The sequence below is a fragment of the Molossus molossus genome, unplaced genomic scaffold (genome assembly GCF_014108415.1).
Source record: "Molossus molossus isolate mMolMol1 unplaced genomic scaffold, mMolMol1.p scaffold_m16_p_20, whole genome shotgun sequence".
NCBI classification, from domain to species: Eukaryota; Metazoa; Chordata; class Mammalia; order Chiroptera; family Molossidae; genus Molossus; species Molossus molossus.
In genome coordinates, this window is record NW_023425356.1 from 50367123 (window position 1) to 50391187 (window position 24065).

At 52.4% G+C, this 24065-nt stretch overlaps 1 protein-coding gene across 1 annotated transcript in view; it reads right to left on the reverse strand.

Moving 5' to 3' along the window:
• Positions 1-1812: 1812 nt before the first annotated feature.
• PRRX1 (paired related homeobox 1) overlaps positions 1813-24065 on the reverse strand; it is a 67904-nt gene continuing 45651 nt past the window's right edge. Inside the window, exons 2-5 of the mRNA XM_036273696.1 lie at positions 16355-16530; positions 11115-11296; positions 7161-7232; positions 1813-1960 (exon numbers count right to left, since the gene is read on the reverse strand). Coding sequence (XP_036129589.1) covers positions 7178-7232; positions 11115-11296; positions 16355-16530 — 413 coding nt within the window. The 3' untranslated portion in view covers positions 1813-1960; positions 7161-7177. The remainder of the gene's footprint in view (positions 1961-7160; positions 7233-11114; positions 11297-16354; positions 16531-24065) is intronic.

Consider the following 24065-nt stretch of genomic DNA (forward strand, 5'->3'; position numbering starts at 1 on the left):
AGAAGTTATAAGCATTAAAAGCAGGGCAGCATATCCTTGCTAGAAAACAAGGCCTCCAGGTACCCTGTTCCCCTTGAATGCTTTTCTAGTCCCCTTCCTCCCATGGCTACAAAGTGCTGGAAATACAGAGAATACGGGAGAAGGAAGGAGCAAATGAGTAGGGCCTCACAACACCCCTGTGAGGTAGGCAAGTATTGTTAAACCCATTTTACAAAGAGGTAAACTGAGGCACCGCTTGGCAGTGGGATTTGGTCAAGTCCACCCGACATGTTATAAAAGCACAGCTGGACACAGAGGAAGGAACAAAAGAAGGTCAGTCCTGGCTCCCAGCCCCAGCCACTAGCCTTTATTTCAAAATAGTAGGAAATAACGAGAGCCCATCATGGCCTGTTTTGAAATGTAGACAAACCTTTAAGTATTCCAATAAACACGTGTCTTTCTGATTCCTGTCGGGTAGGAAAGGGCAGATGGCCAAATGGCTTTCCCTCCCGTCTCTAAGTGTGATCCCCACGACAGACCAGGACGGACCAGCGTCCGCCAGAGCTCGGGCTCCAACCTCAAGGACGTCCTTCCAGCCTGACATCGTCTCTCACTTATGTAAAACCCGAATGTAAAAATGAGATCTGTTCGCCAACAGCTGGACTGGGCTCAGTCGCTCTGTGGCCTTAAGAGGCTCTGATGGAGAGAAAGAAAGGAAGCAAAAGTCCCCAATAAACAGGTCTCATCGCCGCAGAGATGAGGAAAGTGGTGATGGAGTGAAGTTTGCTTTCTGTTGTGTTTGCAAAACTGCAAACTCAAGCTTGCAAGGATATTTTATATATATATACTATATAAATATGTACAGTCTCTATATAAGCGTGCGTCCGATGGCCCTTAAGGGATACCGGCCATGCCTTCACAACTTGGTCTTTGTTTTCCGAGAGAAATTTCTCTTCCTCATTCAAACGAAAAATGTGTCATCTACCAAACAGCCCATGACAGCAAATCCTTTCCAAACAACAAAAATCTTTAACTTAAGACAGCTCATTGTTGGGATGGGGGTGATGGTGAGCTCAGCTACAGCTTAGAGCTTAAACCGAGAGCGTAAGCCCGGCGTGGATTGCTCAGAATTCACCAGACACAGCCAGGCTCGTGGGTCAGACAGGCCAGTGGCCGATGGTGCCCGCGACGGCTTGTCTTCCCCCTCCCAGGAGCTGATGGAAAAACCCTCCCATGACCAACAGAGATGGAGACGGGGAGAAAGGGGATCACATCCGGCACAGATTCTTTAGAAAGACTTTGGCTTTTCAGAAGTTCGTAGAGTTCTATTCAGAGAACTGGGAAGAAGGAAGGGGCAAGGCACTGGGGTTTCAGCACGTCATTGAGGAGACTATAGGAAACCATATATATGTATATATGGTTTCTTTGGCTGCTGTAGACTTTTTAAAAACCCATGCAATCATGGGTGGGGGGCAGGGGGTGAGCCCAACTGAAGAAGCTCGGAGTATATAAAGCAAAGCGTGGAGAGAAGGAAAAACAAAGTGAACACACCCAGAAACAAGCGGTGCTGCCGTCCCCGAGGGGGAGGTGCACTTGCGACTAGTTTTCCTCCGGCCCCTCTCCTGCCCTTCTCTGCCATGGTCCCGAAAGCTTCGTGCTGTGTGTGTGGTGTTTTGTTTGTTGGTTTGGTTGTTGGTTTTTATTTTATTTTTTCCAGCAGATGAAGAAATGACAGAACAGGATAGGTGTCTTATGGTGTTGGTTTTGTTTTTTTTTTTTTTTTTTTGGTGTTTTTTTGTTTTTTTTTTATTTCTTCTTAGGCCTGTTTAATAATTTTTTTCCTCAGTTGACTGTTGGCACTTGGTTCCTCTGTAAACTATACTCCTTGGCCTTCAGTCTCAGGTTGGCAATGCTGTTGGCCATGTTGATGCCCTGTGCAGGGCTATTGTTGGCACATGTGGCAGAATAAGTAGCCATGGCACTGTAGGGACAAAGGAGAGAGCAGGGAGAATAACAGGCATTAGTTTCACGAAGCTGCAAGTCTGTGCCCCAGCTGGGTGGGACTCTGAGGAGGGGGCCGGCAGGGGCAGGGGTGGACTGGCTGACCTCTGAGGTCCCTGCAGCCCCAGGTTTCCATTAGTCTACGGCACTTGGCAGAGGGTGGCAGAGGGTTTGGGGGGCCGGGGGCAGCCGTGGGGAGCGGACCGAGGGACGGGGCAGAGAGGCAGCCTGCCGTGCTGGGTTCAGTGAGTCATGGTTTATTTCTGGGGTGACAGAAAAAGGCTGCTTGTGCTGAAGAGCAGGTGTGTGATCAGCTGACCGACGAAAACTGTTTAACCCCTTCCCGCCTACGTCCCTGGCCTGTGGCAGCGACCAGGGAGACACTGAGGCCTCTGAAAGAAGCATCTTTGCCTTCCTCACTCCAGGAAGTCGACTTTCACCCTAACGGTTCAGAGAATCAATAAACACCATATCAAACAGCGTGCTTGGAGACTCAGCTAAGCGACCCAAGGTAACTCCTGCACCATTCTTGATTCCTGGTTGGCAGTGCCAAGCATTGCCTCGTCCAGAAGGTCCCATCCCGTTTGGCCTTGATTTCATAACTTCTCGAAAGGACTCGAGCAGCTCCGGACACTGCCCTTCGGGCCATTTTGGGGATGCTGCAATCTCCGAGATACAGAGCAAAGGCCTCCGTCCCGGGATGCCCGACCCGCCTCTCACTGTCTGTGTCGCTGAGAACAACCCGAAGTTCCATTTCCCTATGTCAGAGATTGTAATTGAGACCTAGCAATACCACCGGGAAGAGATTTGTAATTGTTGGTTTTCTGTGACTTAGACCCACGAATTGCTTTTAAAGGAAAAAGTAATGGTTTCCTAGACTCGGAGGCAAATTATCCATTACTTTATATAAACAGTTAAAAAGGAACTCATTTTAATGGAACGAAACCATCTCTGGTTGTTTCTAAGATTAGCAAGAGCCCGTCCAGCTGAGACAGACGTACAAACGGAAGGACAAGGGCTCCCCCACTGCCCCGTGCCAGTCATTCCGTCAGCCACACAGGGGTTTGTGGTTCCGGGGATCGGGTGCCAGACAAGAAGGAGAGGAAAGGAAAGCTACCGTACCCCTCAGGAGCCTGTGTCATTAATACTTATTCGAGACACTGCATCATCAAGACGTATAGTCAAGGCCCATAATAGCCTCTTGCGGCTCTGTTACTAGCAAGTAACCCGGGAAAACTGGGTTGAAGAAATATAATTAGTCCCAGGTCACTAGGTCTTTCCAGAAATACACATCCTTAATGTGAAATCCTTACAGCACTGGTGTGTGTGTGTGTGTGTGTGTGTGTGTGCGCATGCACAGAAGGAAGAAGGTTCAGAAAGGCTTTAAGAGATCCGTATGTTCTTGTATTCCGTTTTCACCCCCTCTGCTCTGACTCATTTCTAGACTGACGACTTGAACCATCTACACACAGTTCGGTTCTCCGATGGCTCCCTGGACTTTTCCCGTTAGCACTCACTTTAGTTCCTGCCCTGTAGGTTCCACAGATTAGACACCGTGTCTGCCTTGCTCATCTCTGTCTCCCCGGGTGGGGTGAACCCCCTACCTACCACACATTTGGCCTCCCAAAACCTATTTAATGAAGACATAAACCACTGAGAAATGTCTAAATACCGTATGATCAAAACGATTCCAGATCAATGTCATTTTTCTCTGTCATCCTGTTTCGAGTAATATTCGAGAGATATTTTCTAAAAATATTTCACCAGGATGCTTTTATTCTTAGAAGTGAGCCCTTCCCGTTAATTTTGCTGTCTTCATAGCACGTATAAAACCAGAAAGGCCATGACAAAAGCGGGGGATGGTGATTGCATGCCCTTCAATCCATCAAAAATAGCTTTTAACAGTGAAGAATGAACAAATATTCGTGCAGGCTAGACTTACAGAATAGACTATCACGTTGACCACTGTCTACCATGCAGAAAAAGAGTCCCGAGTTAAGGTAGGTTTCAATTAGGAGTGAGATCAACGATCAGAACAACCCATTAAAATCAAACACGCCTTTTCCCCCTTTATAATATACCAAGAAACTTCATTTATTTTCAAACCTACACATATATAATCATTTAATTCCTAGATGAGTCGCATGCTTCCATTCAAGAGCCTACCAGAAACGCTCCCTGGTGGCCTAGTGGTTAGGATTCGGCGCTCTCAGGAAATATATGCGGGTTTCTAACCTCCACTCAAGGAAGTTCTAGGACACGCCGAAATCTAAGATTTCAGAGAAATCAAAGATCTAGGTTAGCATGAAAAGAGACGCTTGGATTCGGGAAATGTGCCTAAGTCACAGATCACAACATCAACCAAACCAGGCTCCTTCTCAACCAGGTGTCTGAGCGAGAACGAAGCCCCAGAGATGGTCCTTCGGGGTGTTATCAACAGGAATCACTATTTACCTGTATTGTCTGTTACGTACTGAGGATGAAGTTGGACAGCTTCCTAAAACGGAAGGCTAAACCCAAACCACTATCGTTGCGGTTTCGAGCTCATCTGTTACAGAGCCGTTCTCGCTGCGGTCTCTGCGGAGCTTCCTCGTACCATCTGATAGTCTCGCCTGAAGACCGATGCGGCTGACACGTCTCGGAAACACCGAGTTTTCTCACCAGATGCGGGCCGGAGAGTCATATCCCCCCTCGCTCGATCCACTTTCCAACTCAAAACCGAGCGAGTGGAAATTAGGGCCTAGCTTGCCCAGGAGATGAGATTTTCACTGAGATGGTTTCCCTTAAAGGGCAGCTGGAATCGGAGCAGAGAACCCGCCCTGACTGCGCCGTGGCCGCGAGGCCTCGAGCGAGCAGGGCCTGGGGACAAAGCAGCAGTTGACATTTATGAGCGACTTCTGCAGTCTCCAAAGAGCTTGGCCAGGGGTAACATCTCCACTTGACAAATGTCCAGGAAAGTTAGAAGCTCTCAGAAACGGACCTAAATCTCAGAGCCATGACAAGGAAACGGAGAGAGACGGTCCTGATGCAGGGCCTCTCAGCAAAAGTCGGGCCATCTAACGACAGGCCGGGGCGGCATGAGGCTCTGTGCACCCCAGAGGGGACTGTGCGTCCGGATTCCCGCAGGGCTTGGACATGGGTTTCGGTTCTCGACCTGGACTAACAGCGGGAGTGGTCCTTTGACGTGTCAGTGACGAGCAAGACTTGTTCCAGGTCAGGAAATCCAGAGTTAGGGAGGGGCACCCCAAAACAACATTAGAAGTTGGCTGGAGGCAACCCGCTTGCAGAAGCCATAGCAGGTGCGAGAGAGCCTTGAGCAGCTGCCAATCCGAGTGTTCACGACCACCTGTTCCCCTCCTCCTCACAGCTCCTCATGGGTGTGAGGCCAAGAAAGAGAACCCCGAAATGTGTTCTCACAAGACAGACGCCAATGAGAGCAAAGAGCTGTTTTCAATTAAATGTACAGGGCCGTCCGAACGAAGTGGTTTGTCTAGATCAAGCACACGGTCACACCAACAGCCTGCTGACCAGCACCCCGAGATCCTGGCCCTGGGTCTTCCTTTTTGAGTAAGAAGCATGGACTTCCTCTAACATGACAGGCCAACGTGCCCTTTGGGACTCGGGGTTCACAGAGCTTGGCTCAAGCCACATTTCTGTTTTGTTTTAAAGGATGTCAAGGCCTTTGTGTCCCTGACCAAGAAACAATGTTGCCAAACAAAGTGCACTGAGGAATCAGAGATGAAAAGGAATGCTGGCGTCCCCCATGTCCACTCGAAAGTCTACCCCAGAGACCCCCCAGAGCGGACACAGGGACGTGAGCTTGAACAGGGCACACCTCCTTAGTGGAGATGCCCAAGGAACGGCACCCAGGCTAACCACCAGCAGGGGTGCACTTCTGTGTCCTCTGCGGACACATCAGGCTGATGACTTCAACCTGCCCTGAGAGGTTGTCGTGAGGACGAGTGTGTTACAACGGCTGCTGAACACCAAGGAAGTCCCGGTGAGACTGTACACAATATGATTGTAAAGCCAGGAACCTGGGGGGGGGGGGCATCTGCCTCTCTGTTTTCTGAGCACCCCAAGTGTAAGTCCTGCAAGTCACAAAACAATTGAGGACAGTAGGGGAACAACAGTACCTGACTCGGTTTTCAACTCTAACTTTGTTTTTCTATGTGGCCCTTTTGGATAAATGACAAGCTGTTGAGAATTCCACCCCCGAGACAGATGGGTTAGCCCGAGACATCTGTGTGTTTTCTGAGGTCCTAGGGTTCCCCAGCTGAGGGGTGTGGGGCTGGAGGCTTGCACGACTCTGTCTGTGCCTCGTGGAGGTTGGAGGTGGTCTCTTAGGTCTGTTGATTTGTCACTGCAGGAGCCCCGGAGCCATACTTGCTTCATCTAAGGAAATGCGAACTTTCCCAGGGAAGTTCACTCTTAGAGGAGACCCCATAAATCCTTTCGGAAGTGATCTTTTGTGATTTAAATAACCATTTCTAACTCTTGCTTTTAAAATTCAGAAGTTGATATATATATTTTTTAATGTATATTCAGCTCTTGGACACACCTGGGCCCTGTTCCGCTGGTAAGCCTTCAGTTTGCACTGCCTGTCTGGGGGGCCCTTCTGCCTGTCTGGGGGGCCCTTCTGCCATTTCCATCTTTTCTTGCTATGAACGTGTTATATCGGAAGCCCTGCGTCTTTGCACGGTCTCGGGGGCCGGTGTACCCCGCGGGGGCGGGGGTAGGCGATAGGAAAGCTGTTCAATCTTGGATGCAAGGTCACGTAAGGGATAGGCGACCCCATTGGCCGGAGGAGCAGCAGGGGCCAGGACAAGAACATAGCTCTTCCGACCTCTGCCCATACCCTGCGGTCACCTCACTGTTCCAAGAAAGTCCCAGGTGCCAGCAGCTGGCATCACGGGAGTGCCTTCGAGCCGCAGGAGCGAGTCTGCGTACTGTGACGCGGTCCCTGCCATCCGTGGGCGCAGTCATTGAAGGGGGCCCTGCTCTAGGCTTCAGACTTCCCTTAGCCTGACGGACCCATGTGCTTGCGTCCCTGCTGGTTTCCAGGGGCCGTCCCCACGCGAGGACCTCCCTGCTTCATTCCTGGGACTGTGTCCCGTGTTCTTCAGCACGGACGTCCCCCTGAGCCCGCCCCCGGGGCCCCCCGCCCCTCTGACAGTTACCTTTCCAGTGTCTTCCGTTAGAATCCGTTATGAAGTCCCTCGTGTAAACAACATCTTGGGAGGGACGAGGATCTATTTTTGAAAGTGTGAAAGGGAGAAATGAGCCAAATGCGTTCAGCAGATGTCGGCAGCACCGTGACGACCAAAGCGGGGGAGGAGGAGGAGAGAGGGGGACTCTGTGGACACAGGTAGCCGGCCTCCCTCTTACTGGTCAGTAGTTCCTGCCGAAGCCCGGCCCGCCCCCTGGACACGGTCCTCTGGTCCCACAGTGCGGGGCCAGGCCGCCTCTGTCTCGGGGAAGGGCTTCTGGGCTATTCCATCTGACACAGCAGCCCGGAGTCCAGGGCGTGGCTACCCCGTGCTACCCAGGAGGCAAGCCTACGAGACAGAGTCCGGTGCTGGTGTGGTTTCTGCCTAAGGAAACAGTTCTGAGCTAAGCCGTGGGCACCTGTGCCAACAACAAGCTTGCTTCCCTGGCTGCAGGCCCGTGAAGGAGACACCTGGCAGGACAGGGTGTCCGTGTGGGGAGGACTTGCTCCCGCTGGTGCCTCGGTTGCCCGCCTGACATCACCACCGGTAACATGCTCCAGAGAAGAAGGGGGCCGGGACGTGCTCAACATCGTGTGAACCGCATGCCCCGGTTTGCCAACGCCTGTTGTTCCGGCGTCATTATTAACAGCACCCCCTTCACTCGCCAAAGTATCCCAGTTTGGATGACAAATTATGCAGCCAGCCCTCTCGATGTGAAAGACACCCAGGAAAAAAATGTGTTGGCTAGTTCCCATCCCATAATCCTGACCATATGCACACAGTTGCTGTGAGTCTTGATTTTCTCCTCTCTTCTCCGGGGCAGAGTTTTGAAAGTCAGCAGACTGTTCTGCCTGGTGAAATGTCTGCTCACTGTCCCAGGTTGCGTGGCCAAGCCATCCCAAGGGGGTGTCCCCACGCCCAGCGGGGGGCCTCCGCTGTAGGCGTGCTTCACTGATCAGGGACAGACCCTGGACCAAGGGCATGTTTACGTAGCTCCCCAGTCTTATACTTTTACTATTTCCAATATGACGTCAGGTTTAATGTAGACAGTAAGATGGCCGCGTGTCCTAGGGTGTTGGGTAGAAACGGGGATCGTGAACGCTGGGCCTAATCCTGCCCGCTGGAGGCTTCCCTTGGCAAGTGTTCAGTCTCTTGTTTGGAGCCAGGGCAAGGACAGAACCAGAGCGTTCCAAGAAGTAACCAAGAGAAATGCCTTTTAATGAGTGTCACATGAGAGGGTACGGACTCGACATAATGGTACCAGCAGAAACAGCCCGTTCAATTTCTATAACACAGGAGGTCTATCATTTCCTTTGCTTTCCATCACTTGTTTTATTTTGTGTGTGTGTGTGTTTTTTTTGGGGTATCATTCCTCCACAGGACTTGTATTTCCTACCAAACTGTGAAATGTGAAATCATAAAGTATTTGGGGTCTAAACACAGAGAAAAATCTCCGAGGAATAGAATAGCTTTTTTGCCACTTTGAGAAATGAATCAAAATAGAAACACTTCAGTCAACATTGGGTCAAAAAACATTATTATTGATTAAATTACTGCTTCAAACCATCATTTTCCTACTGATGTCTGGAGATTAACTTATTCTTCATACAGAATATGAACAATCAAATTCTATGAATTTTTAATGAATTATTTTTTTTTACAAATTCTGTAGCTAAGAGAGAAATGGTATAAAAGTATACTGTGAAATGAGTAAAAAGCACTAGGTTATATAATTTTAGGTGAAAAGAGCAGAATACAAAATAATATATACACTAAGTCTACACTATATAAAATATTGAACTCTAATTGCAAAAGTAAACAAAACTAGTAATGTCAAGATGGTGGAATGATGAGTATTTTTAAAAAAAATGTATCTAATATTTCTACATAATCTTTCAAATTAAAATAGAACATTTCCCAAAAAGGCACACATAAATTGCGTGTTAATAATTTCAGTTAGATGCTCATATACATTAATATATATGATGCCGGCCCTGGGGCTTGAACTTCTGCTGAGGTCCAGGTAATCTAGCCCGATATAAATTCAGGGAGGACTTCATCCCCACTCACGCAGGGCACTGCCCTCAGCCTGTCACTGGCAAGGACCCCGGGCAGCCATCTGGAGTGTTCCGAGCTGGTATGAAAAGTCCCTGCATTAGACCCAGGCAGAAAAGGGAGCAGGACTTCCTGGCTGTGAGCCAATCACACCAGAGACCTGGAAATGCCAAGCTTGGAACCACATCCATTTCCCAAGCCGTGCCGTGAGTCTGTGAGCTATCAATGTCCATCAGAGAAACAAAGCAGCCTTCCGGGTATTTAAAATATTCAAGTCTAGGCGGCTTCACAATGGTCTTCAGCATGTGCCTTTAGTCAGTGCTACGGGAGAGGAGCCTGGGTGTTAAATGGGACACAGATCTGAGAAATCAGCCAGGCGCACCAGGTCTGAGAGCAAGAAGAATTCCCAGTGTCCTACGCAGGGCGTGTCTGTGCACTGCGCCCAAAGTAATTCAGGCTGATTTCACAATGGGGGTTGCCGGAGAGATTTGCAAATGCATTTACAGTGTTTCTTGCAAGAAACTGACTTGGAACAGAGAACATTTAGGTGAGGCCTTTTGCTTTGATTAGAGAGATCAACTTTGGAAACGAGTCTGCATTTCATAAATGTGGCATTATACATCAGGAGCTGGGGGGTGATCTCCTACGATTCATTTAAAACATCTCCCTAAACCACTAGTTAACGTGAACAATGAAAAGGTAACCAAAGCGCAACAAACGAAGTTGTAAATAGTTCTTTCTCCACTGCGGTCAGCCAGAGATCACCTCAATCTGGCCGCTAAGCGTCCCCAAGTTTAGACTCAAAGAAAGGCACTTATACCGATGAGCATGTGTCAGGCCCTAGGTCTCAGGTTCCCTCTGGCTTGAACCTAGACCATAACGAAGGGAGGTTCAAGGCCTCTGCGAGACACTGAAATAGCACTCTGCTATTGGCTTCTTTGAAAATAGGCACCTTTTTAATAGAAGAGTTTAGTGTAAATCTTACATTGTTTTTATAGTTCAAAAAGCCCACACAAACAAACTGACCCCCACGGAACTTCAGATGAGTAGGTAAGAATTAGCAATAGACTAAGAAGGCGTGGACCATATGACATCCCCACCTGCTCACAAAGAATGGTGGCTATGAAACCGATCAAGATGGTCTCGGATTTTCTTTCCTTCTCTCTCTGTGCCTCTCCTTCCTTCCTTCCTTCCTTCCTTCCTTCCTTCCTTCCTTCCTTCCTTCCTTCCTCCCTCCCTCCCTCCCTCCCTCCCTCCCTCCCTCCCTCCCTCCCCTCTCCCTTCCTTCCTTCCTTCCTTCCTTCCTTCCTCCCTCCCTCCCTCCCTCCCTCCCCACCCACTTCCTTCCTTCTTTCCTTCCTTCCTTCCTTCCTTCCTTCCTTCCTTCCTTCCTTCCTTCCTTCCTTTTCCTTTTCCTTTTCCTTTAATTCAAAATCAGTTTTACTGTGAAGTTCGCCCCTGGTCCTGCCCTCAGCCTTACAAACTCACTCCCTACTGGAGCAGAGGAAAACGACCCTGTCTCAGATTTGGAAATGGCATCGTTTGGTTCCAGGATGCTTGCAAGGGGCACTCTGAGCACAGCTCAGTGACCTTTCCTTTCCGAGTCTTCCCCATCTTTGAAACCTTTGCAAGAGTTCCTGAGTCCAAGAGGAGATGGCTGACGGCCTGCCCCCTCTCTTCTGCCCCAAACCCTGCTCCCGGGGCAGCTAGTGATCTCCCGTGACAAGCTGGGGGTGTCAGCAAGTTGAATGTCTCTGAAGAGGTTAACCCAGTGAGAAATGTCAGCCAGCCGCACACGCAGCTTTGAACGTGACCGAGCGCGGAGAAACGTGTGGCATTGGAGCAAGGGGGGGTGGGCCCGCCATTCACCTGTACGGAGAGGCCGTGCCCCAGGAGAAGTAATCGGTGGGCCTCGGGGCAGGACGCGGCACGATGGGCTGCTCCACGGCGGTGACGTCCCCTGAGTAGGATTTGAGGAGGGAGGCGTTTTTGTTGGCCAGCATGGCTCTCTCGTTCCTGCGGAACTTGGCTCTTCGGTTCTGGAACCACACCTGCGAGGCGGGGGAGGGGAGAGGACACGGGAGGGACAGGAAGAGGAAGAGGAGGTTATGCCGATGGAGTCCTGGTCGGTTTCACTGGGCAGTGCCTTCCTCGGGGAGATGGAGGGGAGGGTGGGCTTCTCCTGAGAACCCCAGGGCCGCGCCCCAGTCCTGCCCGGGGGCCTCGTCCAGCCTCCTAAGGGCGAAGACTCATCACAGGACGAGACCGCAGAGGTGACGGCCAGGACTAAGCCACGAGAGGCCGAGTTATGGGCTCTAACAGTCCCCGTGTAATTACAATCGAGAGAAAGAAGAAGAAGCTCATCAGACGTCTGCTGCAGAGACGACATCAAGTTCCTTGAAAATGGGGAGCCTCCTCTGCTCTCCTAGTGCTTTTCGGCCATGTGCAGAAAACCCTTCATCTTCCCCAAAGCGGAGCCCGGGGCAAGGCATCCAGAAGGAGGTGGTGTGTTTGGGAAATGCAGGGAACAGCCGTGGACGGCAGTGCTCAGCCCCGCTGGACGCCAGGGACCTGCACGGGACAGACCCCCCGGGGGGCGAGAGGGCCCAGGAGTCGCACACCGTCCACGTTGGCTATTACTGTTCCAGCCCGGCCGACATGCTGGACACAGGCGGGCAGCTTCCTGGGCCTCTGAGAGAATCACGGGAAACGGAAAGGAAGATGCCACCTGGCTGGTGTGGCTCAGTGGTTGAGCATCGACCCTGCACCAAGAGGTCACCGGTTCGATTCCTGGTCAGGGCACATGCCCAGGTTGTGGGCCCGATCCCCAGTGGGGGGCGTGCAGGAGGTGGCCAATCGATGTTCCCTCTCATTGATGTTTCTCTCTCTCTCTCTCCCTTCTTTCTCTCTAAAAGTCAACAAAGGGGAAACAAATTTTTTTAAAAAGGAAATGAAGATACCCAAGGTTGGAAGTTGAATGAAGTACATCCAGTTGTTGGAGGGGTATGGGCAGTGCCACCGCGTCATAATCACCCTCTCATTGGTTAAGTGCGCCGGGGCTGGGGACTTGTCTGAGCACACTGCGTACATCAGTTCTAGCTGGCAGAACAGTCCACATTAGGCTGTACTACTTCTATGTCAGAGTTGAGGAGACAGGTTCAATGGGATAAGCCATCGGCTGAAGTTCACACCGATAATAAATGGCTGTTTGAGCTCGAGGACATCTGGCTCATGATCCCGCAGCTCTCCGTACGGCCACGGGATTTTATTCCTTCATTTACTCATTCGGGAGCCTCTACAGAGAGCCTGCTGTGTGCAGACCCCGGCCATCCTGCTGGGGACAGAGGACGAGACTCATGCTCTGCCTATGAGTAGCTCACAGTCTACTAGAAACAGACCCAGAAAATGAAAATACTGCAGAACAAGAGTTTTAGGTGCAGTTATAGAAATGCACGACAAGGTATGGGAGGAAACAATTCTATGGTGCAGAGGGGGACGTTTGTACAACTCTAGGGAGCAACATTCACAGAAAGTACCGTGGGTTGGATGCCCCGCGGATGGGTGCCCCGTGGAAGGCCTGGGTGGAGGTCAGTAAAGGCAGAACCTGGACATAGCTTTCCTGGCTCCGCCGACTCCCAGCTCTTTTGTTTAAATGTGCTCTTCACATTGCTAGTCGGGTTATCATGTTAAACGCACATACACTCCCACGAGTGCCCTGCTACATGCCGCCCGTGGGTTCCCCGCCACCCAGAGTCAAACCACAACCTCTTGTCGTAGAATGAAGACTGCTCAAGAATGAGCTCTTTGTCCCCCAACCCAGCCCCACCCTGCCTGGCTTGGACCCTGCACTGGTCCTCTGTCTTCCCAGCTCCTACCCCGGCTCAAGTCTGTCGATGTCGTCGGTTATTCCTCACCTACATCTATTCACGACGAATACCCCCTCCGCTGTGACGTCCTTCCCCTTCGTCCAGGTACCTCCGTTGTGAAATGTCTTAGAAAGAACATGACTTCAAAGTCTAACTGAGTTGGGTAAAAATATTGGCTATAAGACTTTAAAGATTTGTCCTTGGGTATGTATTTAATTTCTCTGATTCTTCGTCTCCCCATTACATGAAGATCACGATACCTACTCTCAGGGTCGTTGTGACCACTGGCACAGTTCTGGTGTTGAATATATGTGGATTCTCTCTGTCTTTCCCAGGTGGGTTCGACCATTCCTTCCTCTGATCTATCACTAATTTGTTTTGTTTTGTTTTATTCTTGAACATTTCTTTAATGTAGGAGTCATCTTACCGTATCATAACAGTGTGCTGTGCACATCTGTCTTGCCTGCCCCCAGTCTGTGACATCCTTAAGGAAGACCAGTGCCTTAGGCACCCCCAAATCCCAAACCAGTTCTAATAGCATAATAGATGCTTGATAAATGTTTAAGGGAGGGAAAAAAAGAGTAGAGGGTAAAAAGACGAATTGCGAGAATATGATAAGATATGGCTTCCATCCCAGAAGATGTCACAGTCTAGTGGGGGAAGCTGGCCCACATACAACTCGATGTAATACATGTCATGTGGTGATCAGTGCTGTGCACATGAAGAAGACCAGAGTCAGAAGGGCGTGGTTCAGGGGACAGGGGGGACTTCCTGGGGGAGACTGGGGTGCAGCAGGAGAACCCTGGCCTGTGGGCCCAGGGAACGTGCTCACTCTGAAACCACTGGGAGACAGGGGCGTGAGAGACGAGTCAGGGAAAATAGTTTCTGCACAGAAGAAAGGCATTTAATTATGGTTCTGATGGGGCCAACATAGCTCCCAACCCCCAAATTGTGCTGAAACATTCTCCCCCCATTTGCAGCATTGCCCGGGCCAGGTCTCCTTATCTAAAATTCAGATTAGCACAGGGAAGGTGGTGCCTTCAGGTCCTGGGGGTTATGGTCTCGAGTTGTTCATTATACCGCTGTAGCCACGCCCGGGGCATAAAGGATGGGGGTGGGGAGGGGGGAGGGGTGTAAGCAGAAACAGAGCACGTTTGGGGAGCTGCGGTAAGCGGCATGGGGAAGAGGGTGTGGGGAGGCCAACCTCAGAGTCCTGCTTTGGGTAGAGTTTTGTCCCTGTGGTCACTGAGCAGGGACCCGAGTGGTCCTGTGTAACTCCCTCCAACCCCTTCCCAGGGACACCACGGCGCCCAGGCAACTTGCCCCTTTTGTCACCGACATTTTTCTCCTGGGGAGCGCTTGTCAGTGAGCTTGCTGTTTCCCATGGGACAACCTCACATGCTTTCTCCTCAGCCCGAGGGACCTCCAGGACCCTCTTCCTCCCTCCACAAGCATCTGTCACTGTGCACCGTGCGCATGGCCCTCAGGGCCACTCGAGTCCCCGGCGGGCTAGAGGGCTATTATTTCCGGCCAGACTGAACACAGACGTACAAACAATAATTTCTGCAGGAAGACAGGACAGCTTTGGGCCGCCCCCCCCACCCCCCCGATCTAAACAGCAGCCTACCCCTGGCAACACGAAGATAATAAGACGGTGACTTTCAGCAGAGACCAAAGTGCTACTTGAAAAAGCATTTAGCCAGGAGACTCCTATTTATTCAAAGTCTACTGTAGGGCTTAAAACCACGAGCTCTGGGTCTGCAGAGCTGGGTTCAAATCCTGGCCCAGCTAATTCCTCCCTGTGTGAGGCTGGGCAGAAACTTCACCTGTCTGCGCCTCCGCTTCCTCACCTGGGCAATGAATACAAGTGTCACTGAGCCGGTGTGAGGGTAAACAGATCTGCTTCCGCAGAGGGCCAAGACGCGGCCCCGAAGTGCTCAAGGGGTGAGTTCCCTGGTCATCGTCACTCCTAACCAGGGGGTGTTACTCCTCGCTGTGGGTGAGCCATGGCATTAATGGTAGAATTAGTCCCCTTCCCTCTCTCACCCTCCCTTAGCCTTCTGCATGCCACAGAGTCTCAGACCCTGCCCTTGGCTGCGCCCCTCACACAGCTCCCTAAGTCGAGGTCTTCCTGTGACCCCCCGTGGTGCCGCAATCACATGTGTTCGTACACATTTCTGGAAGGTCCGTGCGTTGCCAAAGTCTAGGGAGGGGAGCTGAGCTTCGAGTGAGAGAGTTCATGTCTCTGTGCGCCTTAAGGCTCGAACTGAAGTCTGGGGGTGCGGGAATCGGAATGGGTGGGGAACGAGGAGGAGTGAGACCTGTCGCAAGGCATAGTCTCCCCCACTAAAGACACAGCCCCCCACCCCACCTAAAGACACAGGCCCCACCCCACCTAAAGGCATAGTCTCCCCCACTAAAGACACAGCCCCCCACCCCACCTAAAGACACAGGCCCCACCCCACCTAAAGGCATAGTCTCCCCCCACTCCCCTAAAGGTACAGCCCCCCACCCCACCTAAAGACACAGCCCCCCACCCCACCTAAAGACACAGCCCCCCACCCCACCTAAAGACACAGCTCCCCACCCCACCTAAAGGCATAGTCTCCCCCCACTCCCCTAAAGGTACAGCCCCCCACCCCACCTAAAGACACAGCCCCCCACCCCACCTAAAGACACAGCCCCCCACCCCACCTAAAGGCACAGCCCCCCACCCCACCTAAAAGCATTCAGTTCAATTTTTAAAAAGACTCTGCTGCCTCAAGAAACACTATGAGGAACGGACCCTGTCCTGAGGCCGTCCATTTACATCCTAATGAACTCGCACCCTCTCCAGCCGCGCACCCCGGGCTCGGGCTCGTGTTCTGGGGCAGCCTGGACACCCCGGGCTCATGTTCTGGGGCAGCCTGGACACCCCGGGCTCGGGCTCGTGTTCTGGGGCAGCCTGGACACCCCGGGCTCGGGCTCGTGTTCTGGGGCAGCCTGGACACCCCGGGCTCGGGCTCGTGTTCTGGGGCAGCCTGGACACCCCGGCTCGGGTTCTGGGGCAGCCTGGACACCCCGGTTCGTGTTCTGGGGCAGCCTGGACACCCCGGTTCGTGTTCTGGGGCAGCCTGGACACCCCGGTTCATGTTCTGGGGCAGCCTGGACACCCCGGGCTCGTGTTCTGGGGCAGCCTGGACACCCCGGCTCGTGTTCTGGGGCAGCCTGCAGAGACGAGCCCCGACAGGGAGGACTGCTCACCTGCACCCTGGCCTCGGTGAGGTTCACCCGGCGGGCGAGGTCTTCCCGCACGAAGGCGTCGGGGTAGTGGGTCCGCTCGAACACGCGCTCCAAGGCCTGCAGCTGGCTGCTGTTGAAGGTGGTCCGGTTCCTCCGCTGCTTTCTCTTCTTCTTCTCCTCCGAGTTCAGCTGGTCATCTGGGGTAGAAGACACTGACGATGAGAGCTAGTCGCACCCCGTCACTGTGCGTCTACGGTGAGCGAATGCTGCTTTGCTCACAGATTTACCGACGTGCTAGAGCCCAGCAGCCCTGTCCCCGTGCAGATGGGGCCTCGCTGCCCACGCCTTCCTGTGCCCAGAGCCCAGCAGAGCTGACACTTGGTTGCTGCTTGGAAATCTCGGACCAGACCTGAGCGTCTAGGGCAGTGGTTCTCCACCTTCCTGATGCCGGACCCTTCAACACAGGTCCTCGTGCTCTCTGTGGGCGCATCTGCAGGTGCGCCGACCCGCCTGGGGACGGGGAGAGGAGCGGGGTCTCGCTTCCTAAGACCATCCGAAATGTGTGTTCCGATGGTCTTAGGCGGCCCCTGTGAAAGGGTCGTTCGACCTCCAAAGGGGTCATGACCCACAGGTTAAGAACCGCTGGGCTAGAGGGACATTTCTTACGTGCTCTCTGAAGCCTTTTTTGTCCAAGAGGCTACAGGAAAATTTTGCTGCTGCCCAGATCCTGTGGGCTTCTCTAGAGCTGGGGAGAAGGTTGCTTTGGACCTCATTTGCCTCGGACAATATTATGTTCATTCATATGGTTTCATAACCAAGGAGACCAGCTATCCCTGGCTCTCTCTCCTCCACACACCCACCTAAACACAAATGCAAAGTCACAGAGGAGAAGTTTCTCCGGGAAGCAGCCAGGAATGTGTAACCGCACCTGCTCAAGACTGTGCTGTTGCTGAGGCCCCGGCCCAGATCAGGGTTAGTGCTCGTAGCACCATCCACCTGAGCTGACCGGGGCCTGGGACTCACCTGTCACCCTGGGAGAACTCAGGGACAAGGAACAGCACAGAAAGACCTCTGACCCCGTTTCACCCCAAAATGGAGTCCTTAAGGCCCAAAGACCTTAAAGTCCTTAGAAGAAGCATGACCCCAAGTTTTCACCGTCCAGTTCCCTCCTTGGTTTCCCCTGAGTCCCCCCCAAAGTACCCTGGCAAGCTGACCACCCAGCCCGTCCACAGCAGTTAGAGTTGAATGCTCCTGTCTGCCACCCGGCTCAGCCCAGGACTGATGGACGCATGAGCTGCACGGAAAACCCACTGTGCCGACACCCCATCCAGCCGTCACCCCGTCCAGCCATCACCCCGTCCAGCCGTCACCCCGTCCAGCCGTCACCCCGTCCAGCCGTCACCCCGTCCAGCCGTCACCCAGAGGCCGCGCCGCCACGGGCCTGTGCAGCAGATCAGCGTGAGCTGCCAGGCGAGGCCCACGTCCCACGCAGCCGGAGGAACTGGACGCCCACTTCCAACAGCTCTGCGCCCAGAGAGAAAGACGAGGGCAGAGGGAGGGTGGAGAGAAGGGAGCCTGAGCACTTGCTCACCTTCCACAGGAAACAGCTCTCGGCTGGTTTCCCACAGGCCAAGTCCCCTGACCCCCTGGACCGTATTCACACAGTGCACTCAGGCGACCACGGCACCCGGCACATGTCCTGATGAAGTGGCAGTAACGTCGGCACGGAGGGAGGGAATGTTCTAGATGTGGGTGTGCAGTCACAGTGTAGCTAACTCTGGGAGCGCCTCCCTCGCCCAGTGCCTAAGAGCTGAGGCCTCCAAGTCTCTCTGGCCAGAAGCTTCCTCCCCCCGCGCCCCCCCCCCCAGGAGTGCCCTCGGAGCTTAGAACAGAGGGGGCACATTTCTTCTTTAAATGTTGTTTTCTTTATTGATTTTAGAGATAAGAAGGGAGAGGGAAAACCCTGGCCAGTTTGGCTCAGCGGTTAGAGCATCGGCCCACGGACCAGAGAGGCCCGGGTTCGGTTCCCACTAAGGGCACGTACCTCGGTTGCAGTTTGTCTCCGGCCCCGGCTGGGGTCATGTGGGTGGCAGCCACTCAATGCGTCTCTCTCACGTCGATGTTTCTCTCTCTCTTACTCCCTCTCTCCCTCCCTCTCTCCCTGAAGATAAATGGGGGGGGGGGGGGATGTCCTCGGGTGAGGATAAAAAAAAGAAGGGAGAGGGAAAGAGAGATGAAACATTGACGAGAGAGAACCGATGAGATGGCACATTTCTTTAGGCAGCCAGTAGAGTAAGTGCTGGTTGAATCTGTTTCCAGGGAAGACGGGGACCTTTTCTCGTTTGAAACACTGTTTCGGTAGAAAAGAAAACCTATATGGTTCCAACCACATCCCCCGGCTCCAAAGCCCCGAGAGTCGTCCTTGGCTTCGCGGTTGCCTGGCCCACCCTTCTCTGGTTTTGTCACACCTGGTCTGGGAGCTCTGCTTCAAAGTCACCGCGGTGACACTCACCAGGGGCGGATCGGTGGCATCTTGAGAAAGGAGCCAATGTCACGATCATGATTTCTGAGATCTCTCAAGGCCTGGAGTATTCTAACCAATATCCCCCCTGACACCGCTATTTGGTTATTAGCGAACTTCATCTGCAACAGTATCCACACGAGAACGCAAGCTCCTGGGGCCCCATTTGTGTGCTTCTTCCTAGCTGCGTGTTTGCGGTCACTCCCGGTATTGCCATTCTCTTCCCAAGTTCCTGTGGTACGGTTCTGTATGTCTCGTACCCCGGGCCGCTCTGCCACCCCGGCCTTGCCAACCCCAGGCCCTGCATTTCATGTTCCCATTACACAGAGGTTTGCAAAAGGTCCCTGGCGTCTACAGCTACCCGGACAGACCAAGGAGACCTTGGCTGTGATCTGAATCCGGGGGAGGAAGCCCCTTCCCGCTGGTGCTGACGCGGTCTCCTCCGGAGAAAACCTGTCTCGGGCACCACGGTCGCCTGGTGCTGGTGGCGCCTGCGTCCCCGCGGGCTGCCGCCGGGCTGCACACAGGACCTCCACGGCTCGCGCTCAGCCCACGGCCTGCGTCAGACCCCTCGGCGTCTCCCACTGTCCACGCAAACCCGCGCTGACGGCCACCGCTCCCCGGAGTGGAGCCAGGGGCCTGAGAACCAGGGTTTCCGACAGAGTCAGTAGCTGCAATGACCTGAGACCGGCCCAGCAAAGTTTCCCACGAACGCCCTTGTTGTCTTGAGCAAATGAAAACACCAGTGTGGATTACAGTGAAGGCGAGAAAAGACACGCGAATGACAGGGATCCAGGGAGCCTGGGTCTGGCCAGTGTCCCCGGAGTGTGAGCATAATAGGAAGAGACAGTGAGGGGGCAGCGGGGACAGCTTGAGCACAGCCCTCGGCTCGTCTGTCTTTGCTCACGAACCACGAAGTGTGAGTCCCCTTTTCCCCCACGAACATGCGCACACAGGGCCCGGCGCCCCTCTGCCGCAGTGCAAGGGGAGGTAAACACGGGAGGTTCACGAAGGGGACATCTGAAGGGCCTGTGATCAGCTCGTGAGGTTCCAGACCGAGCCTAAGGCGGAGAAAGCAGGGCACGGTCACACTGCCTGAGGTCACCTTTCTTGTGCAGACAGCTGCGGGGAAGGGGGCTCTGAAACATGCTATTCAAGGGCGCTGACGTCCAGCCGGGCAGCCTCTCACTCCCGCAAACCCTGCGGAGGGTCCCCGAGCTGCAGCGGGACCACAGGGGACACGATGCGTTTTTACCAAAATCCCGGTGTTTCAAATCCAAGGTGTTCACAGGTTTTGTGGATGATTGTGTATGTTGCGAATGACCACGAACTGCAAGTACAATGATCTTATTGACCAGGTGCAATTATGAGTCATAAAATATGAGCACCAAATGAAACCAGAGAAATGGTCTAGTTCAACCCCATTATTGACAGATGAGGTGAAGGAGACTCTGGAAGAATAGAGACTTGCCCCGAGCAACACCACAAGGCACGGCTGAGCCCGGAATCCTAACGCCACTCGGGTCTAAGAAGGAGGGTCCATGTGTATCCGACATTGTCATTCCTACCAGAGAGCCACTAAAAAATGCAACTGTTCTTGCCTGGCCGGGGAGCTCAGTTGGTTGAGCATGGTCTTGTGCACCACAAGATTGTTGGTCCAATTCCCGGTGAGGGCATGTGTCTGGGTTGTAGGTACTGAAGGCAGCCGGTCAATGTTTCTTCTCACACTGATGTCTCTCTCTCTCTCTCTCTCTCTCTCTCTCTCTCTCTCTCTCTGTCTCTCTCTCTCTCTCCATGTCCTTGAGTGAGGAGTGAAGAAAAAAATGCAACCCTTCTCACCTAGAATAGCTACTTTGATCCAGATGTTCCTGAATTTTCCTTTTAGTGGCCTCCATAAGTCCTTGCTTCATCAGTTCAATGTGTGCAGGTCATTTCAATCCATAGTACACCCCTATCTTCTTCCCACACCCTTTCTGACACTTTCTTTCATTTTAGGGCCCCCTTCAACATCCACTTCCTATGACACATGTCAAATCTTACCTCCTCTATAAAACTTCGCTGGTAACTCCATTCTCTAAATCTCTATATATATTAGTATAGAATCAAATACTTGGTTAAAATTGTGGTTCAACTCTTTCTACGTCCGTGTTTTGTCACCCTTTGCAGTCAGGTGTTCCTACAGAAAATAAATAGGGTCTCTAGTGAAGTTAATGACAGTAAACAGTGAAGGAGTTAGGATAGTACTGTGGTACACAAGCAATCCCGGAAAATTAGAAGCTTGGTGATTCAGCTGCATTAATTCCTGAATCCCAATGATCCTTTTTAACAGAGCACACAGCCAATCACTGGGCTAACGTCATCTTTTGTCTGGGGATAATTTTACCTGGGGGACAGGGAACACCTTTTACCATGTTTCTTTTTCAAATAGGTTAGTCATCAGATAGAGAGAAGGTGAAATTGTGGCGGTCGGATCCGTTTGCAAAGGCAGGAACTAGTCCTTCCCTTTTATTTTATTTTATTTTTTCCCCTTGTTTGATTTTAGATAGAGAGAGATAGAAACATCTATGAGAGAGAACATCGATTGGCCGCCTCCTGCATGCTCCCCACTGGAGATCGGGCCCACAACCTGGCATGTGCCCTGACTGGGAATCGAACCAGCGACCTCGTGTTGCATGGGCCAGCACTCAACCACTGAGCCACACTGGCCGGACTAGTCCTTCAGTTTCATTCCTCACCAGGAAAGCAGTCCTCAGTCAAGGACTGATGGAAGCAATAGGAACACACAGGAGGAAGAGATGCTTTCTGGTGGGTCAGGGTGTTAGTGCACATGCAAAGCACTTCTGCAGGGAAGAAGCTGAAGTCCCAGGTAGGATGTCCCTGGTGCACTCACGGTTACAGAGAGCGCCAGGTCTGACCTCGGCTCCAGCATGGAATCCGAGGCTGCCGGAGTGGGTGAAGAGGCCGTGGGACCTGCCATCCTCACGAGTGAGGACCAGGCAGCGAACCGTGACCCCTCCTCCCCGAGGCCTGGCCCTCACCCCGCGGCTGCGGTTAGCTCCTCAAGACCCAGCCCCTCTCCTGCTCTCCGCCGTGTGGGAGGAGCCTTGGAGGGTCCAAACCGGACGCCAAGTGTAATTTCAAGGTACGGCAAGAGCATATTTTAGGAATCCGGTCCGAAGAGAAATGCGCTGTGCGTGCCCGAGCCCCATCAATTTGGGAAGAATTCTGATGCAAGAAGGTGGAAGCCAGCTCCAGTAGCAGGGACCGGCCGCCACATCAAAGCCCGCGGTGGAAGACACGGCGGGCCCGCGGGTCCAGAGAGGAGCCCGCGGGTCGTTTTATGGGCTCGGAAGAATGTTTTCAAAGGGCCGGCGTTGCACAACAGCTACTTACTTTAATGGGATTTGTGTGGTTCGGGCCCCGTAACCTTCAGAAAATTGAAGGGACATATAATTGCAAAAGCCACTAAAAACTGTTTCAGCTTTTATTGCCAGGCCTATGAAAAGCAGCGAGATGGAGCCGCGGCCACTCGTGTCTCTTTGGTTACACCGAGTTCCTGCTGCAGTGAGGACAGCGTCCTTTCAAGGGGGCCCCGGGAGGTGGAACACGGGTCGCCGACCCGGGCTGCCTGTTGCAGTGTAGACTGAGCTTAGCACATCACGGTGACCGGAGCCAGGCTCAGCGGCACACCCACTCCTGCCACCGTCCACCACTGAATCCTCGCATCTATCCAAAGGGGGCAGCCCTGGCCATCGTAGCTCAGTGGTTAGAGCATCGGCCGCTGCACTGAAGAGTCTTGGGTTCGATTCCTGGTTAAGGACAAGTAACTGGGGTGCAGGTTCATTCCCCAGGTTCAGTTGGGGCACGTGCAGGCGGCACCCAATCGCTGTGTCTCTCTCACATGAATGTTTCTCTCTCCTCCTCCCCCTTCGACTCTCTCTAAAAAAGAGGGGGCGGGTCTCTGCCTATACAAGTGCACAGCTGTGTAGCTACTGTCACCCCAGGGTACATATCACCGTACAGCCGCCAGACCCCGAGTGCTCTGTGATGGTCTTTGATGTGCATATTTTTTTTCTTCTTACTGTCCACTTGGCCTACACGTGGTTTATGTTGAGTCAAGTATTGGTCCTAAACCTTATAAAATAGCACTAAAATGCCTTAAACGTAACTTGGGGGACATATTTTCTACAGAGAATTAAAATGCTCTAAAGAGTGTAAGATAGCCCTGGCCAGATTGGCTCAGCGGTTAGAGCGTTGGCCTGCGGTCCAGAGAGACCCAGGTTCGGTTCCCGCTAAGGGCACGTATCTCATTTGCAGTTTGTCCCCGGCCCTGGTTGGGTCGTGCGGGTGGCAGCCACTCGACGTGTCCCTTTCACATTGATATTTTTCTCTCTCTCTCTTCCTCTCTCTCTCCCTCCCACTCTATCTGAACAAAAAATGAAAAAATATCCTCGGGTGAGGATAAAAAAATAAAAAGAAAGAAAGAAAGAAGAAAGAAAGAAAGAAAGAAAGAAAGAAAGAAAGAAAGAAAGAAGAAAGGAGGAAGGAAGGAAGGAAGGAAGGAAGGAAGGAAGGAAGGAAGGAAAGAAAGAAAGAAAGAAAGAAAGAAAGAAAGAAAGAAAGAAAGAAAGAAAGAAAGAAAAAGATAACAGTCTTTTGAGTGGTTTTGACCAAAGATGTGTGTGGCATTGGCTAAAGCTAGTGCAGTTCTCTGTGGACACGGCTCAAAGCTGAGCCTGCGGGAGCCGACCTGCCCCGGGAACAGAAGACGTGAGCTGGTGCATTGTGACTGGTCCCGTGTCTGGCTTCATCTTATCTTCCCCCCCCCAGCCCTCCAGGACCAGTAAGTTCCACAGAGCCAACGTGTTAGCACAAGCATCACCTTCTCCCCTTTAACTCTCACGACACTGCTCAAAAGGGCTCCTGATCTGAACCCCCAGGACCCCCAACATGAAGCAAGCCTGTCTGTGGTCCCCTGTTGGGGACTTAGCATCCTTCTGGGGCTACGCTGATCATTCCCCCGGCTGGCATGTTCCACGTGACTCCGAGTCTATTTCAGACTGTAACCGTAGGGTACAAAATTTATGTTTATATTGAATCGAAACTCTTAACAATGCTCAGTGAATACAAATTAATAATCAGACAGGAAATATTCATATACCGAGATGATTATCATAGGAGTTCAGTTACTGTACGAAACACCTTCCCTTT